Source organism: Talaromyces marneffei, chromosome 3 (genome assembly GCF_009556855.1).
Source record: "Talaromyces marneffei chromosome 3, complete sequence".
NCBI classification, from domain to species: Eukaryota; Fungi; Ascomycota; class Eurotiomycetes; order Eurotiales; family Trichocomaceae; genus Talaromyces; species Talaromyces marneffei.
In genome coordinates, this window is record NC_072350.1 from 698,890 (window position 1) to 715,626 (window position 16,737).

A 16,737-nucleotide genomic window follows, 5' to 3' on the forward strand; every position below is an offset into this window, starting at 1 on the left:
GGCCTCCGGGTACGGATCAATGTTGTCCCGGACCTCAAAAGAAGTTCCTCTACGGAGGTCATCTTTAAGAGTGTACTAATTCGCAGCGATCACGTCAAACACATCTCTTAAGCCCTTTAATTCCCATACATAATGGTCGTCAAGATTCGGTTTGCGCGATTTGGTCGGCGCCATTCGCCATTTTACAATATCGTTGTTGCACAAGCGAGGTATGTTTTTTTTCCCCTACCCTCGACGATCCAGATTGTCACCTGCAAGGAACAGACCAATCTGCTGTGGCTATGACATACCATCTGGAGGAAATTGATCAGTCCGACTAATTGAACGCATCCAGAACTGCACGAGACTCCAAGCCCCTCGAAGTCGTCGGAACCTACAACCCTCTACCACAAAAACCGACCAACCTCTCCGAGGAAGAAGCAAAAGTCGCAAAGGCATTCAAGGAGATCTCAATTGATCGATCACGAGTCAAGTACTGGCTGGGTGTTGGCGCGCAGCCCACTGATTCCGTGTGGCGGTTGCTGAGTATGGTACGTCGATACCCTTTATAACTTCTTAGGCGGATGGTTCGCAAGACGAGGAGCGGGAAACGTACCCCTCGGCTGCGTAAACTGGATTTAGATTATGAGACTGATTGTTGTATACTGCACAGGTCGGATTAATTGAACCCAAGCCGAACAAGTTCGCAACCCAGAAGAACTGAATGTAGCTTTTGGCGTGCCTAATGACAGGCATCCAGAGAGAATAAAGAACATATGGCACCAAGAGGAAGAGAAGTTTCTTCAAGGATACTGGGAAACTCGCTTTTCTCGTGTGGCATACATGTATTGAGTACCACGGCATTTTAACGGCGTTTGGGTTGTCTGAAGTCTTGCGCGCTTAGCTCACTTTAAAAGATTTTGTTTATATATTCGTCAAATGTACAATATATCACGTTCTATTCATTACTATTTTTTTCCACCGGCTTGATGTTGTGTATCAACCACATTGATGACATACGTCATCTGTCAATATTCGAGCTTCAAACTGAGCAGAGTTAACAACGCAAAGCCCTCCCGAAACCCGAGGGCTTGGCCATAACGTCCAAGTCAGGTATTCTTATCCCCAATACCCTCACGATTTTGAAATTCTGATGGTTTGGAATCCCAAAAAGTCCGAGACAAAAGCGCTGTCATTTCCAGCCTGTAGTCAAGACCATGGTTTAATCCAAATTCGGGAGGCACTCGCAGTAAACGAGAGACAGTCCGACATAGAAAGTACATCAGTCTGAAGCTGGCCAATCATGGCTTCACGGTTCGGAGGTTAGCAACAAGCCCCCTACAATGGCCCATGATTTATATAGCTTGTCAGTTTGACATAAATAGGACCGTCCTCATCGTCAAGTATACACTTAAGAACACTCTCAGATAATCATTGATCATCCCTACCTAGTTATCAAATCCCGAATCGACAGCACTGGCTTCCTCAAATGCCTCTAAACTATTCCTTACCAATGTTGATTCGCGCTAGAATGCTCTCCTACTCTCGGATACCCAAAACGAGACCTGGCACGATTCTCTACAGAGAAGAGAGAGCATTATCTCAAGGAAATGGTCTCGTTGATCAAACTCTTCAGCGAGGCATCCGGCATGTTGTTTTATGTGACTTGGCGACAATTGGAGTAATTCCGGGGTCGGCTCGTCATGGTGCGGATCTGTATTATCATGTTGTTATCCCGCGAAGTGGTGTGATGGATGACGAGGGCAATGTCAATGATTTTATTCTGCAGGTCTTGCTAAAATTTGTCGATACTTTTGATATGAAGGATCTGTTCACGGGCCACGACGGGCTGATAGTTTCCCCTTGGATAATCATTGCTTCCTTCGAGAAGAAAGATACGACATGAATAGTCAAGCGGTTAACTTGGCCATGGACGAGATAGATGTAGATGCACATTGATGACTTCGTAGATATGGATGGTCTGTGATTGTGGATCCACTCCCCATCACCTTCCCGTATCTGGCAAGGTTGGATGAGCTTAAATCAAGTGGAACAACACTAAGGTCTCAACAGTGAACATCCCGGGTCCCCTAATCGAGGGATTGTTCGAGATAGCGAGTCTGATAACAGGCCTGTCCTGTCCGTATCCTTGCTTTCCGAGCTTACATAGTATAAACTAGTTTTTCAGCTGTAGGATGATAAGAACTCAACAGAGGATAAGATTAGCGACTGGAGGCTGATAAACACATGCCATGACATGACCGGTACGCGGTAGTCTGTACTCTGTGACATCCCCCGAACCCAGGATTCGAAGCCGCGTGGTGATTCGTGAACACCATCTGTGATCCGATCAAATAATCAGTCGGGTCAATAGCCACGCCACGGCGAGCTATCCATTTGTCTCCGGCCAATCTTTGTCTCTGCGTGTGCACAGTTGCAACCTGCCCGTTGGTCAGTGGGACCGTGGGCTGGACAATTCTCCAAAGTCTATTAGAGTAACTTACAGATAACGTAAACCTACATACAATTACGTACCGCCATACAGATATCGGGCCAATCAGAATTGTGCGCACAAAAACTGCAGCTTTCCGAAACATTTCCGGGCGACAAGGATTGAATCACGGTCGCTAGACTCGCTACTGGCCTCGTCCTACTACATACTCCTACTGTACATAGTCCGACGTTGATCGCTGATCACGCTGTTACCGTTGTGTACAGACTAATCGGCTCAATACGAACTACGTAAATTATCCTTACCCAACGCCGTAAGTATCTAAGCTAGACAAGTCACTATTGAGCCCGCGTCGTGATCCATCATTCCTTAAGCCCCACTCGTTTCCCGCGCGCTCTTCTGTTCGTTCTAAACGTTGTATGGAGCAGCGTACGTAGCACAGTCTCACAGAGGAGACGGATGGATGGCATTTATGTACATATCACCCCTCCTTATGAAAGGACCATATACTTTTGCGCTGAATCGCTGCAAGCAAGATACCATGTTGGTATTTCAATCCACTGTGCCAGTAAATGTATATTCTGACAGTTCTGAGTGGATAGCGCCTGGCACACTTTCCAAACGTTTGCAAAATTCACGCCCCACCTTGGTTGCATGCGGCCTTCTGGTTCGTTCCTCTTTTCCTCATTCGGCCCCACTGGCCCTTGTCTCTGCATTCGGTTCTGCAGCAGTGATTGGCCGACCAGAAAATCCGGTAGTCGTTGCTTGGTGCTCAGCCACTGAGAGGGCTGCCTAGTGTGCCCTCTACTACATAGTACAGAGGAGGCGATCGACGAGGCAATGATACAACATCGTAATAGTAACTAGTGGTACGCTGCTCTTTAGTTCGTCCAAATACTATGAGTCTGTACGTACGTATCATGTATTACCGAACAAAACGCGCTAACCACTGCGTTGTGCCTGAGGTGTGTACTGTCGACTAAACTTGTCTTGGTTGCAGACGGTTTGCCGGGTCGCGCTGTGCCCTGTTCCTTGGGCCGCCTAGAACGCTTACTTATCAGGCCCAGGCTCTCCTTGTCCCCTCTCCGGTGCCCGCTGCTTCTACCTCTAGCGATGATCGTGCCCGTTGCTGACCGAGCGCATTGGATCAACCTGCAGCTAGCACGATCGCGTTTAATAATGAATAAAAACTGGATAAGTTAGAGCCACTGAAAAATTTCTCGACGGTAAGCAATGAAGGAAATGTGTTACTACGTAGTAGAGCTTAGATGTCGCCAACCGACTGCGTATTTCCCATCACCTTTTAACAAGACAAGGGAAAACTGGTCATGTTCCGTATGTTTTTCGTTCTTTCCATTTCCTGCTATGGATCAGGCCCGTAATTTATCGTCAGCTTCGATACGGCTGGCGTTTGCCTCAGTCAGGAAAACGTGCTAAACCGTTCCCGGCTCGTTGTCTGTCTGTCAGTCCCAAAGAACCAAAGTGTATGATACAGTCTGTACCGAGGACCCAAAGAATTTTGGCCAGTTCCACTGATGAAAATTACTTGATTCTTTGGTACGCGACTGTGGCTGTCCAATAACACCCCGTTATTCTGGTATCATATGCCATGTCCGGCCAGTCACAATCCTGATCTCAGCTTCCATTACCATAAATTACACAATGCCAATCTGTATGCCTGTCGAATCGTGGTCCCCTAGCCGCTAATCTCGCCCACTTTCCCTCGTAAAGCCATCCTAACGCAGGCTGCTCGACCTTCCCACTTCTCTCCCACCCCCCCCCTTCCCCAACTTTATCCTGGATCTTCACTCACCTCAACCACCATCCTCGTCATCATCATCACACTTCATTGCCATTTTCTCCCTTTTTTTCTTCATTTGGCAATCTTCTCTTTCCACCCGCGCCACCATCTATCGCATCTTCATCTCATCCATTATCTTTCGCGGCTTCTTTGTTTCAATATACCACACCCTTTTCCTCTCCATCTGTTTCATTTCCGCGTCCTGGGACTTCCGCCTCGACTGCGCGATCGTGGCTGCAGACCGCGTGCGAATCCATCCGCGCTTTAGAACCCGACGCCGACCGATCAAAATCTGTCGCAACACCGCCAAAGATCTGATTTCATGCGTCGCGCAGATAATTTCAACCGCGAAATATTAATCCAGATCTGCACCAGAGCTCTCGATTACCGCGTCGCATCCTAAGCCCACCGTGAACCGCTTCGACTCATTCGCAATACGGTTACGCCACATTACGGTCGCGTCTGATCGAGGACAATAGGCTTCTTTTTCTCGATCTCAGCTCAACGACGTATTCTATTGTGATTCCTGGCTTTCAGAGCTCGCCCACCCGTCGTCTTCCCTATCACTTCTTGGACGAGGCATGGTCGGCAGCTCAACGACGCAGTCCAGCCGCACCAGCCCTGGGTCTTTTGGTACGAACCAGCGCGCTACATCAGTATCGTCCGGCACATCATCTCCCCAGTCTTTGTCACAAGGGCCATCTGGCTTGCATAATGCGATGTCGACCGACGTGTACAACTCCGCTATTTCTCAACCTCCCGCGTCTTTGAGCTCCTCTTTTTCCTACCCCTTTTCCCCGATTGGAGCCGGCTCGTCCTTTGATAGTCTAGGTACAAACGGTATGCGACTCACTGAAGCTGATCTGTCGCCTCCCATGAATGGCTTCCACCGCATGGGCAGCGGCGCTGCTATCTTGATGCGTAGACTGCCCCAAAATACCAGTCGAGAGGCACTACGAAGCATGTTCCTTTTCGCGAAGGATTTCGTCGACGCTGACTTCGTCCCATCCGAACTTCCTGAGGATGGCAAATTTCTCTCTGCGATTGCACGATTCAATACAGTTATTGCCGCCGAAGAAGCGCGAGCCATGTTGGATGGCAAGCCCAATACCAGCAATGAAGCCAACATGATAGTTGAGATGTTCCCTGGGCCGCTTCCGAACCGTCGTAATACCATTGATCACACCGCTACCCGTGGTCTTCCAGGGCCGACTGCTCGCCAGTCGTCTCGCTTCAATGGCACGTTCCAAACAATGACCAATGGTGCCTCGCAGCAGCCTAGTGCCAACGAACCGCTTCCTGCTCCAGACACCAACTCCCGGATCCATAGCCTTTTCTCACCTCGATCACCGATAGGCAGTGGGCTTGGAGAATTGCCACGCGTAAGCGGCAAGTCAGTTATCGACCAAGATCTGGATGAGGAGACCGGCGAGTTGCTCAAAGACCCCGTTGGCTATGCGCAAAACGGACATGGAAACATACCTCTCACGCGGCGTTCGACCAATCCTTCAATCCCGACTAGCCGTTTTGCCAACCTATCATTATCCACAAATGTCGCTTCACCGCCCATCCAGGGTTACTCGAATGGCACTGGCGGTCGCATGGGATTGCCGACTCCTTCAAACGCGATGCCACCGAACATGAATGGCAATCCTCCTTTCCATTATCCCAACCAGCATAATCCGCGCCATAGCTTACCAGCTGCCAATCCGAACGATTTGAATCCTCCATGTAACACACTTTATGTTGGCAATCTTCCAGCTGATACACAGGAAGAAGAATTAAAGGCTCTCTTTTCCAAACAACGTGGTTACAAGAGATTGTGTTTCCGCAACAAGCAGAACGGTCCTATGTGTTTTGTCGAATTTGATGAGGTCGCAATGGCCAGCAAAGCTTTGAACGAGTTGTATGGATACAAGCTTTCCAACAGCGTCAAGACTGGTATTCGTCTTAGTTTCTCGAAGAATCCTCTTGGAGTACGCAGCGGACAACCGGGAAGCAGTGTCAACCCTCCGACGCCTCTCAGTCCACAGACGCCTATACACGGCGGCGCTGGTATCGGTCCCTTGCCAAATGCCATGTTTTCTACCGCCAGTGGCCCTCCTCCAGGCTTGTCAGCTCCACCTGGTCTTGCGCTTCCTGTGGGTGCTCGAAATGGGCCTATGCCACCGCCAAACTCACACGCCTCGATGACGAATGGCAACGCATTTGGTCCAAATAATGGGCTTGGCATTCGAGCCAATGGGCTTAACGCTCTTAATCCTGTTCCCTTTGGTACTGGCATCCCTGGTAATGCCCAAGGACCTGGTATGGGCGGCTTCAGCAGTGTCTATCCCGACTATATGATGGGCCGATGAATGGTCGAAAGAGATCAATCGAGTATATCCAAGGCACCACAACCACCATTATCTTTTTTTATAAAAAAGCAACAACATCATATTACGGATCGGTCATGTCTGGCATGTTTGATGATTTATTGGGTTATACGGCGCTTGGGGATATAGGAATTTCAAGTTAGAGTCGGTTCAAGGAGGTCTTATATCACCTCCTTTTGCATTGCAGCTGATACGACAATCATCCTCTTCATAAATTCCCCATTACACATTCATCGGGTTCGGTCGCACAGCGTTACTTCGACATTTGTATTGTTTGATTGACAGGGAGTTTGCTTATCTTTTCCCAAGACCTGCATTGTTATTCTTCCCTTTACTTCTTCCTTGTCATATCCTCACTCAGGCTTATTTTTATAATCATTCCGTCTGCTTGACTTGCATTATCATGTTTTCAGTCGAAAATTGTCTATGGATTCTGGGATTCTTCTTGCCCTTGGAGGATGTTCTGAAACATGACTTCATGGTACTAATTCTTTTTTTTTTTCTTTTCGGATCTGCCTTGCTCATGTGATTCCCCTTCTTGCAACAACAGCATCCACTTACGGCGCATGAGTAACATGGATGGATAATTTGTATGGGCAGTTGAGTCTCGAGAGGCTTGTGCTTGAGATTATTCAATGCCTTGATCATTACAGCATTGCTTGCTTTGAGATTTTACGTGTTTTTGATATTCCCTCATTCTATTGCATCTTGAAATCATCATCTGTCTTTTGCTCTCCTCCCTATTGTTTTTTTAAGCTCCTCTGACGAGAACAGCTTTCCGATTCATGTCTGTCTGTCCTGCTGATGCAGTACTGAGTCAGACTCCTGTCAGGAATGATGGACTATTGAATGTACTACTAAGCTTGTCTTGTCTTTGTAGCACTTACATACTGGTATTATTATTATTAGCACTGGATTGACACCTTGCACATGTGGAAGGCGTTCTTTACAGATCTGGAAAGTTTGTGGCTGCGACATTATTATTTATCGGTATTGTTTCTTCTGAACTTGGATTCCTCTTCGCTTATGGACCTTGATATGAATTATATTTCATTATTCTGATTGAGTTTGTTTCCTTTCACATAGAACCGTTCAAATACTTTAGTAGACAATTGATACAGCTCTCCCAGTTGAGAGCGGCTACTTCCGCCAAGCTTGTTTGCACTGTTTGATTGGCCCGTGTCATGTGACCCGTTCACGGCTAATCAGAGAAAAACAATTTTTCCTTTTCTCTTCTCATCATCTCCTTCGACCAAGGGTGCTTCACCCTCAATTGTATACCATCTCATTCAATTCTCGTTGCACTATCTCAAGCGAAGCATAATTTATTCCTGCATTCTGAGCTTGATTTTATTCCAAGCATATTTCTTCTCTTTTCCCCTGTTTACCCTCGTTCAGCTGTCACCATGCCTCCTCGGGTAAAGACGAACCGTATCCTCTCCTCAATCTCCCCATCCCCTTCCTCTTCCACAGTCATCACAACCTATAACATATCACAAACACCATGTTCTTCGCGAAGGCATCTCTCATCCTCGCGCGTCGCGCAAACGCGGCTACGGGAACAGATGTTTGACTGGCTGAACGGACCAGGCGCACAGCTTAAATACCACATACCCGGAACAACCAATTATGTGACACAATTGCGAAACCGCAGAGGTGGCGAGGAAAGCTCAGAGTCATCCAGCAGGAGAGATGATGCAGACTCAGAGGACAACTCTGGGCCAAAAACGCCTTTTCCTCTTAACCCTCAATTCATTTCCGAGCCTATACTTAGCGAGGAACTTTCCAATGAGATCTATAAGCGAGTTGCTCAGCAGGGAAAGAGTGTGCGAAGTGTTAGTGTTGAAATGCGCGTGGATATGAGGCGAGTGGGCGCTGTGGTGAGGTTGAAGGAGTTGGAGAAACGGATGAAAAACGAGGTATGCTTTTTTTATTTCTTCAAGTGTCTACGTCACCTGCCCCCTTTCGAATCCTCTCTATATTGCAATGATGAGCATAAATCGATTAGTCTTCAAGACCCGGGCCTCCCAGCCCGGTAATGGTTACTAATAGTCAAAAATTACAACTCTCTGAAGCGATTACATATCTTACCGTCATATATCAATGCGTTATATGGTGAATGGGCTTTGCTGACGGGAGATGAAATAGGGAAAATCAATGGCAGTTCCATACTCTCGGGCTATTCATGAGATGGTTCCGACCACCCCGTTAGCAGAGAGGGGCGAGTCTCAGCCGGTGCATGAGTCTATCAATGACCTCCCGGTCCATCGCCTGACGGCACCACAAATATTCTATCCTGTCTCTGAATCGCGCCAGTTCACGCGTGTAGATGCTGGACGTGTGTTCTCGGCAGCCCCGGCTCTAGAACACGGTGAAGAGGCGAAGGTCAATGTAGAGACATTGATCACACCAGAGACCAGACGTTATGAAAAGGTTGGCAAGGGTGACGAAGAACAGCAAGTTCTGCTCCCTGCTGATGCTCGTATACCACACCCGCAATTGATTGCGCTTGAGCGAGACAAGATAACAGATTCAATGGAACGTCGTGAATACATGGAACGATATCAAGAACGCGTGAAGCAGTCTGACAAACTAGAACAACAACGAAAGAGAATTGCAAAGGAAAAGGCCGAGAAGCGATTGACCCGACTTCAGCCGGAGACCTCCAGATTCGAATTCCGCTTCAAGGATGTTGTGGTCAGCAAGGAGACTACAGGTCCAGACGGCCGTGGCCACTTGGCTCCTGGCCAACGATATGGCGTGCCGACTTACGACAGGAAGAAGGGCCAGGTCAAGATTCCCACGAAGGTGGAAGTTTAATGTCATATCTATTACAGACATTCACCACCTTGTACAGTATAATCATGTATCATATCATATATCCAATTCATTCACCAGCGAATTCTGGTTGACTTTTTGTGTGTTGTTGCGTATCCATATCATAAGCTATGTATAAAAGTTGGGGGATGTAAAGACAGGGACAGACAGACGCCAGTCAAACTGGACATCTGGAACATCTAGACATGAGTGACTCACCCGTATAGACATGGACCAAGTCGGCGTTGAAAGGATAATGCAAACAACATCTGTTATTTGTCTCGGTGGTATCATTCGGCGCCAGAACATCCGTCTACCAGGCCAAAGAAAAAAAAAAAAAACCAAACCTTGACATCAGGGCATACTAAGCCGATTCGATATACCGATGGTTTTTCGTATTCGAAAACTAATCGGAAAATAGCTTCTCCCCTGGGTCTGACTACGTAGTATGTAGGCAGGAGAGGCCGAAAATAATTTTCCGATTGAGCTTATCTGGTATCCGCACACTAGACTAGAATCACTAGATCCGTGGATGCATCGATCAGGAGAAGCACGCTCCTGTGCTGCGTAAATAGTTACATTACATACTACAGAGTAGTTAAACTAACGTAACTAACCTAACCTAGTCTCCGTGTATGACTACGAAGTAAGTTCTCTGTCGGAACCAGCCGACAGCACAAAGACGCAGGCAGCACGAAGATGAAACATCTCCAAGGTCCTTGGGTGCGTCTTGGAGAAGAGCAAACATTGAAGGGAGAGAAAGTGACGACATCAGATCAACGGTTTTCGGCTTTCGGTCGTGGTTCGGGGCCGCAATAATTCCATTGACGTTCCCATCTTCCATGGCAAATGCCGGTAAGTTAGTTAGTTAGCCCTAACTCCTTGTTTCTTGCTTTGTTTTTGTTTAGGCAGCTCAAACTTCGGCCTGCAATGGGTTAGGGCTAGGGGAAGGCGGATGATGCCTAGTGCAGACGCTGCTCGGTTATGCTTCCGTAGTCGCCATGAAGCCATTCAGTAGATGGCAGACGGCAGACTGCAGACTGCAGACCGCAGATTGCCGTGCGTGATTGCCGCCATGGACGGGGACCTTGAGATGTATACATTACATTGGCTACGATGGTGCCGATTCCGTGGTCTTGTCTCGAGTTGTGATCTCCAGAGTACGTACCGGCGGTATGGTATCAGAGTCCTATACGTACTACGACGTAGTATGTAGTTTAGGACCCCCTGGTAGGTCAAAACGGGTAGATGTGATAGATCCTCATGAAGAGTGAGTGTATCAGACTGCCACCCCACAGCACCCATGACATCGTCGAGGCTCTACTTAGTACGACAGAGTCCAGACAAAAGGTGAGGTTTTTGCAGAAGAATCCGAGCCGAACGAGGGCCGGGCGGAAGGACCAGGGGGATTTCGGCAGCGAACACGACCGACCTTTCGCCGAGGCGTCCAATTGGTCTCTCCAACAGCGCTTTTCACGCTTTTGAGTTTCTGTTTGCTTGTGCTAAGTTGCGACGTCGAGTATCCTGAAATCTGATGAGTCTGTCTCGTAGCTGTCAGTTGGGTGCGTGCGCCTGCCGGGCAATCCGCGTAGCATGTAGACAGGTAGATAGTAACTAACTATGTGATCGGCTCGAAAGGATATGAAGTCGTGCCCCGAGACCATGTCTATGGTTCGTCCATCTCACGCGCCGCCACTTTTTGACAGCTGCAGCCAGACCCACCGCTGGCCAGACACCTTTGCTCTGTTCGTGCTAACTAACTAGTTAGTCAGTTAGTTAGTTACATGGTAACTATGTACTACTGCGATGAGTATACTACGGTTATACACTCTGGCTAGCTAACGCTCTCATCAATGCCAGCAGCTCTCGACGACGCACTGATGCAGACGCCTGTCAAAGAGACATCCCAAACCGGCGGCCTGCGTACAGCCAGAGACTTCGGGATTGTACAACCAGCAGCACCACTCTGGGCTTGGTGGAACTCCGCGGATGGAAGAATATCCCCAGCCCAGCAAGAGGAGAAGAACAACAAACACGGCCCCGCTCAAGTTAGATTTGCCCATGGCTTCAATGACGCCCCTCATCGTGGATCACATTTCAAACATTGTTGACATCCCAGTGGCTTGGATGGAGCCGAGTCGAGACCTTGTCGAGCTCCCTGTAGCATGTGCCCGCCGTTCTCCGATCAAGCACTAACTTTCCATGCCATGTTCTTCCCAGTCAGCATAGTTGAGTTAAAGGTTTATCCAGAGGCGGACTTTCATGTAACCGTTGCGGCGCCGGGCACGGCTCTTTCTCTTTCACTTTTTTTTTTTTTCTTTTTTCATAAAGCTCCTATCGGCCGGCGTAATCTGCCTATCCATTTCCGGATTTTTTTATATAAAATATTTCAGAGGGCCCCCGGGTACCATACATAACATCTTGACATTTCCATTCCAACTCCATCCCCACAGGCCATCAACAAGACTCTGACAAGCCTTGGCTGAAGCTACTGTCAGTGTCCATTCCCAGATTTATATATAAAATATTTCAGAGGACCCCCCTTCCCCCAGGTACCACATACATCTTGACATTTCTATTCCAACTCTATCCCCACAAACCACCAGCAAAAACATTGACAAGCCTTGCTTGATATCATTTATCGAATTCGCACTTGACTTCGACACCGACCTTTTTTATATTGTCTACATAACCTTGGAAGCATTGACACTCGGTTACATTGACTCGTCTTACTCACGCTGTCTCGGGTGTCTACATACAAGTTCGATCTGTTGAGTCAAGTTCACGCAGTCAGTCAAACGACAAACAGCCCCCAAAAGCAATCAAAGACAAGAACCCCATCACGCCTGGCACTGCACTCTAACACAAGAGCAAACCGGCGTTTGCCAGACATGACCGACTTCCAGTCCACATTCGAATCGCCACTCGATTTCACAAAGCCGATAGGGTTTTCTGCAGATATGAGTGACAACATCGACCCATCCAATCTCATCTCCTACCAGCCCTCTGACACCGAATGGCTGACTAAAGACCCCTTTGAAATGCTGCCTTGGGACTCCTTCGGTGCCGATCAGACCTTCCATCCATTCTCGGAGGGTGCTGGCCTTGTTGAACTCGAGCCTCGCACTTCATACGCCACGAGCAACCATGGTTCTCCGGCGGGGTATGGAGGTTACACGATCAAGACTGAGGATGCCTTGTCTGACGCATCTCCTCTTTCAGTATGTGTCTTGGCCCATTCATTGTTCTCCACTTACTGCTATTACATTGCATGCATGACTAGGTAGCAGCATACTAATATTCTCGTGCCAGGATCCCGAGAGCGAGATGTGGTCCCCATCACATAACAACGACATCAAAAGCGGCAGCTTATCCCCCGTCGATGCCATTGGTGTCACCTCACGAACATCCTCCCAACAGAACGACAACACCACAACCAATAATACCAACAACACAAGCCCTCGAAAACCCTCCAATGCATCCTCGTCATCCTCAACCTCCTCCCCGTCTTCCCCACTCGCCTCGCCCAAATCCACAATCTCCTCCAAAATATCGAATACCAAATCCTCCCGGTCAGGAGTACACGCACAAGACACCGATGCAGCCGCCGTCATGAAACGGAAAAAGGCGGCCCACAACGCCATCGAGAAACGGTACCGGACAAACATGAACGCCAAGTTTCTGGCGCTGGGGAACGCTATCCCCCGGCCCGGAGGCTTTACGAGCACACAGTTAGCATCCAATAAAGGACCCAGGAAACACTCAGTCTGTCAACCTTCGCGTGGCGAGACCGCGTCGGTGGGAAGACGGCAATCAGAGCAACAGCAACAGAATAAATCAGAGATTCTCACAAACGCATTATCATATATCCACGAACTGCAAGATGAGAATTCGAGGTTGAAGAGTGAATTACTCGTTCTCAAGGAGAACTTATTACCAAGAGGGGGGAATATGATGTGGCGGCGATAAAGTGATACCTAAGACACACGACGACCTTCCTGAAAAGAAAACGTTTTATATTTGATATCCACTCTTCATGTTGCATTTACATTTACTTTTTTTTTTTTTTTTTTTTTAATACGGCGCCTTTATTTTTTCTTTCTTTTCTTTTCTTTCATACATATTTCTCTCGTTCAGGCAGGACCATGGAGTTACTCAGGCCAGGAGCTATGATTGTTTTTTTTCTCTCCCTTACAGATGTACATATATATACTTGAAGATACTTCTCAACCCCTTTCCATCTATACTACACTACGCTACTTTACGTACGTGCTGGATTCACTTGATAGTTACCTACTTTCAAGGCTGATAAGAATTGAATCTTATTTCGTGACCATGTTAGTTACAGTTGACATCAGTATCTCGGCATCAGATAAGGAAACTTAAACCAGGGTTTTGGCGATGGACACTGAGCATCTATCTAGAGTTTTGAAACTAGGTATGATATGAATAAACACCTCCTTAAATGTTACATTCCCATCGTATATCTGGTAATGAATAAGTAGTATATTATACAATTCGAATAAATGAGGAAGAATGCCGTGTACAGAGAAAGTGGTTGTGGGGGCGCGGGGGGCCATGATGAATTAAATATAACTTGCAAATGAGTTTAAAGCATGGAACGATAAGAATAGGAACATAAACAGTTACGGAAATGGGTATCTGAGATTTAAAAAAAAAAAAAAATCAAAAAAAAAATCATCACAAAACACAGAAGAGTATGACGAGTTATGAAAAGTGTGCTAAACACCACACCAGACAGACTATTGATGCATGACAGAATGCAAATGCAAAATCATCTCAGAACGTGTCGAAACAATCTTCGATTCATTGCTTGTCACACACCGTTTATCAATGACTCCGCTGTTTGGAGTTCTTGCGCTAGTTCTTGAATGACTGGGACCTCAATATCTTCATCCTTGCTGCTGCTGCTTCCTGGCGCATCTGGTTCGATTGAAATGCGTGCGCTGTCTTTCTTGGGAGAGTCAGTGGTAGAAACCTTCAAAGCGTGAATGGTGACGTTGTTCCGTGTACGCGATGGGGAGTGTGTGGATGTCGTCTTCTCCCATGTAGCGCCAATGCTTTGCGGGGAGTCTTCGTATCCTCGCCATTTCCGCCAACCCTCGAAATCAATCAAAGCTTGCATGCAGCCCCATTCGGTGACTTTTTGTTCCAACCATGGAAATCCAATGGGCTATACAGCAAATTAGACATGTGTAGCGCAATTACATCGTGAAATGAAATAACATACCTTGGTCAAAAAGTCGTTGCAGCCAGCAGCCAGAGCTTCGTGTCGGTCACTTTGCAAACTGCTAGCCGTCAATGCCACTATAATCACTGGACTCTTGAATAGCGATAAATCTTGCAAGGTATCCTCCTCTTTCAACGGAGTGTCCGCCGGCACAGAAGACGAAGGTGTAGCACTTGAACGCCCAGATGCCGTCTTGGAGAAAACACCAATTCCATTCAACCGTTCCAACCGTCGAATTTCTTTCGTAGCATCTAGTCCGTTCATAACAGGAAGCTGGATATCCATCAAAACCAAGTGAAACCCTCCCTGTCGCCACTTTTTTACTGCCACCTCACCATTCTGAGCGCACTGCCATCGGACGCTAAGACGTTTCATGAATGCCTCAAGCAGTTTCTGGTTGATAACATTGTCTTCAACAATGAGCACATTGATTGGAGGGACTGTGCCTTCAATCAATCCTCCAAAAGCTCCTGTATTTGGAGAGGTAATAATCTTCTTTGCTCTACGTGCCGGACGAGGGGAAGCCGTTCTCACTACTGGATTGAGCACAGCATGTGTCGGTGATTCCGACGGAGGTGCTGGCGCTGGCGGCGTGGGCAAGGACGGTTGTGACGAACCTGCTTGTCCGTTGACGACAAGACTTGGGTCTACAGAAAATTAGTATAGTTTATAGAAACGTGGGATCCGGAATTGACATACCTTTTGGCATTGCTGATGCCACCAGAGTTGGCGAAGCGGTTGTGTGTCGAGGGAATGGAGGTCTTCGTGGGTGTCGAGAGGGACGGCTCCCTGGTGAAGGAAGAGGGGGCACTTTGCCAGTTGTAAGGACAGACATGGCAGGTGCTGGATGAGCCGCACCCGTACTACTATTGCTAGAACTTGTTGGATGGCCTGGTGGTGTTCCAACGCTGATTGGAACGGGCATCAGAGGAAAGTATTCGCCATGTTCACTCGGCTCCGCATGATAGTAAAATGACTGGCGAGGTGATGGCTTTATTGGGGTTCGGCGAGTGGGTGCCTCAATGATGAGAGCCTCCTCGACGGTTTGTCCTCCAGGATAATGCTGATCAATCAAATCAAACAAAGACTCTTCCGGGCTTAGAAACCGATCCGGTGCAACTGCTCCTTTCAGAGTCGCTCGGGGTACTATCCGCACCATCAAATCCGGCGAGTCAAACGTCCGTCCGAGAGAATTCGAGTATTTGCGTAAGACATGATCTCGTAGTTCGTCAACGACGCTATCTTCCGGCATCGACACTAGAGTGGCAGACGCATCAGGTCGTTTGACCCAGATTCGTCGGGGCGCCATCTCGATGGTGCCGGATGATATGGCAACCGGACGAAGGAGTCGTCGCTATTGCGACGACAAGACTCGGATTCAAAAATTCAATGTTATCCGCTTGTTTGCAAACTTATGGCAAAAGGCTTATTTTCGGAGGGCGAATGCGGCAAAAACCTGATATTAAAGCGCTAGCTCGGACGTAGCTATGGGTGTCCTCGTGGTCTTCGTAAGGCGGCTTGGTTTGGAAGGATTGGCTCGATAATGCTGCAGGGTTGCTGATGTTTTGTCAATCTAGTAACGAAACATGGAGGTAATGCTTCGGATATAGTATGCAAATTGTGAAAATGTCACAATGAGAAGCTCGGGAGCTCGCAAGGCAAGTTGGCTATCGTGAGTGTGGTGGTGAAATTAGCAGTGGAGGTGGTGGCGGATAAGAGATTGAATCATTAGGACTGCTGGGACGTGTCTGGATAACGACGTGGTGAACACAGTAGCTGTCTGCCAGCTAATGATTCAGATAGGGAATACGGCGTTGCGTCGTTTTGTTGTTGATGAAGCTCTCAAGATAGAAGATGATTTAGTTTCTGGAGCAATCCATCCGTCCAGCTCCAAGTCATGTGATTGAATGCAGAGACATTGGGCCTGTGCAAAGGTGGCCAGCATTTCAGTCGACTAGAAACACCTCTTAATTTACTCATCGGACAACAATCTACAATTATTATTCTTCTTCTCGATCTAAACAACAAACAATAGATCAATCTTGGTGATACACGTTGCGAT

At 47.7% G+C, this 16,737-nt stretch overlaps 5 protein-coding genes across 5 annotated transcripts; 4 read left to right on the plus strand and 1 right to left on the minus strand.

Annotated features, from left to right (window-relative positions):
- Window positions 1-132: 132 nt before the first annotated feature.
- EYB26_004004 (uncharacterized protein) lies at window positions 133-703 on the plus strand (the record flags this gene model as incomplete). The annotated part of the gene is made up of 3 exons (XM_054263298.1): window positions 133-209; window positions 335-530; window positions 653-703. The coding sequence occupies 3 exons, from the start codon at window positions 133-135 to the stop codon at window positions 701-703; spliced, it is 324 nt and encodes a 107-aa protein (XP_054119273.1).
- Window positions 704-4,813: 4,110 nt separating this feature from the next.
- EYB26_004005 (uncharacterized protein) lies at window positions 4,814-6,589 on the plus strand (the record flags this gene model as incomplete). Its single annotated transcript, XM_054263299.1, has 1 exon — window positions 4,814-6,589. The coding sequence occupies one exon, from the start codon at window positions 4,814-4,816 to the stop codon at window positions 6,587-6,589; it is 1,776 nt and encodes a 591-aa protein (XP_054119274.1).
- A 1,424-nt stretch (window positions 6,590-8,013) lies between these two features.
- EYB26_004006 (uncharacterized protein) lies at window positions 8,014-9,427 on the plus strand (the record flags this gene model as incomplete). Its single annotated transcript, XM_054263300.1, has 2 exons — window positions 8,014-8,526; window positions 8,756-9,427. The coding sequence occupies 2 exons, from the start codon at window positions 8,014-8,016 to the stop codon at window positions 9,425-9,427; spliced, it is 1,185 nt and encodes a 394-aa protein (XP_054119275.1).
- Window positions 9,428-12,315: 2,888 nt separating this feature from the next.
- EYB26_004007 (uncharacterized protein) lies at window positions 12,316-13,393 on the plus strand (the record flags this gene model as incomplete). Its single annotated transcript, XM_054263301.1, has 2 exons — window positions 12,316-12,645; window positions 12,737-13,393. 2 exons carry the CDS (start codon window positions 12,316-12,318, stop codon window positions 13,391-13,393), a joined length of 987 nt encoding a protein of 328 aa, XP_054119276.1.
- An 868-nt stretch (window positions 13,394-14,261) lies between these two features.
- EYB26_004008 (uncharacterized protein) lies at window positions 14,262-15,984 on the minus strand (the record flags this gene model as incomplete). The annotated part of the gene is made up of 3 exons (XM_054263302.1): window positions 14,262-14,618; window positions 14,676-15,322; window positions 15,375-15,984. 3 exons carry the CDS (start codon window positions 15,982-15,984, stop codon window positions 14,262-14,264), a joined length of 1,614 nt encoding a protein of 537 aa, XP_054119277.1.
- Between the last annotated feature and the right edge of the window lie 753 nt (window positions 15,985-16,737).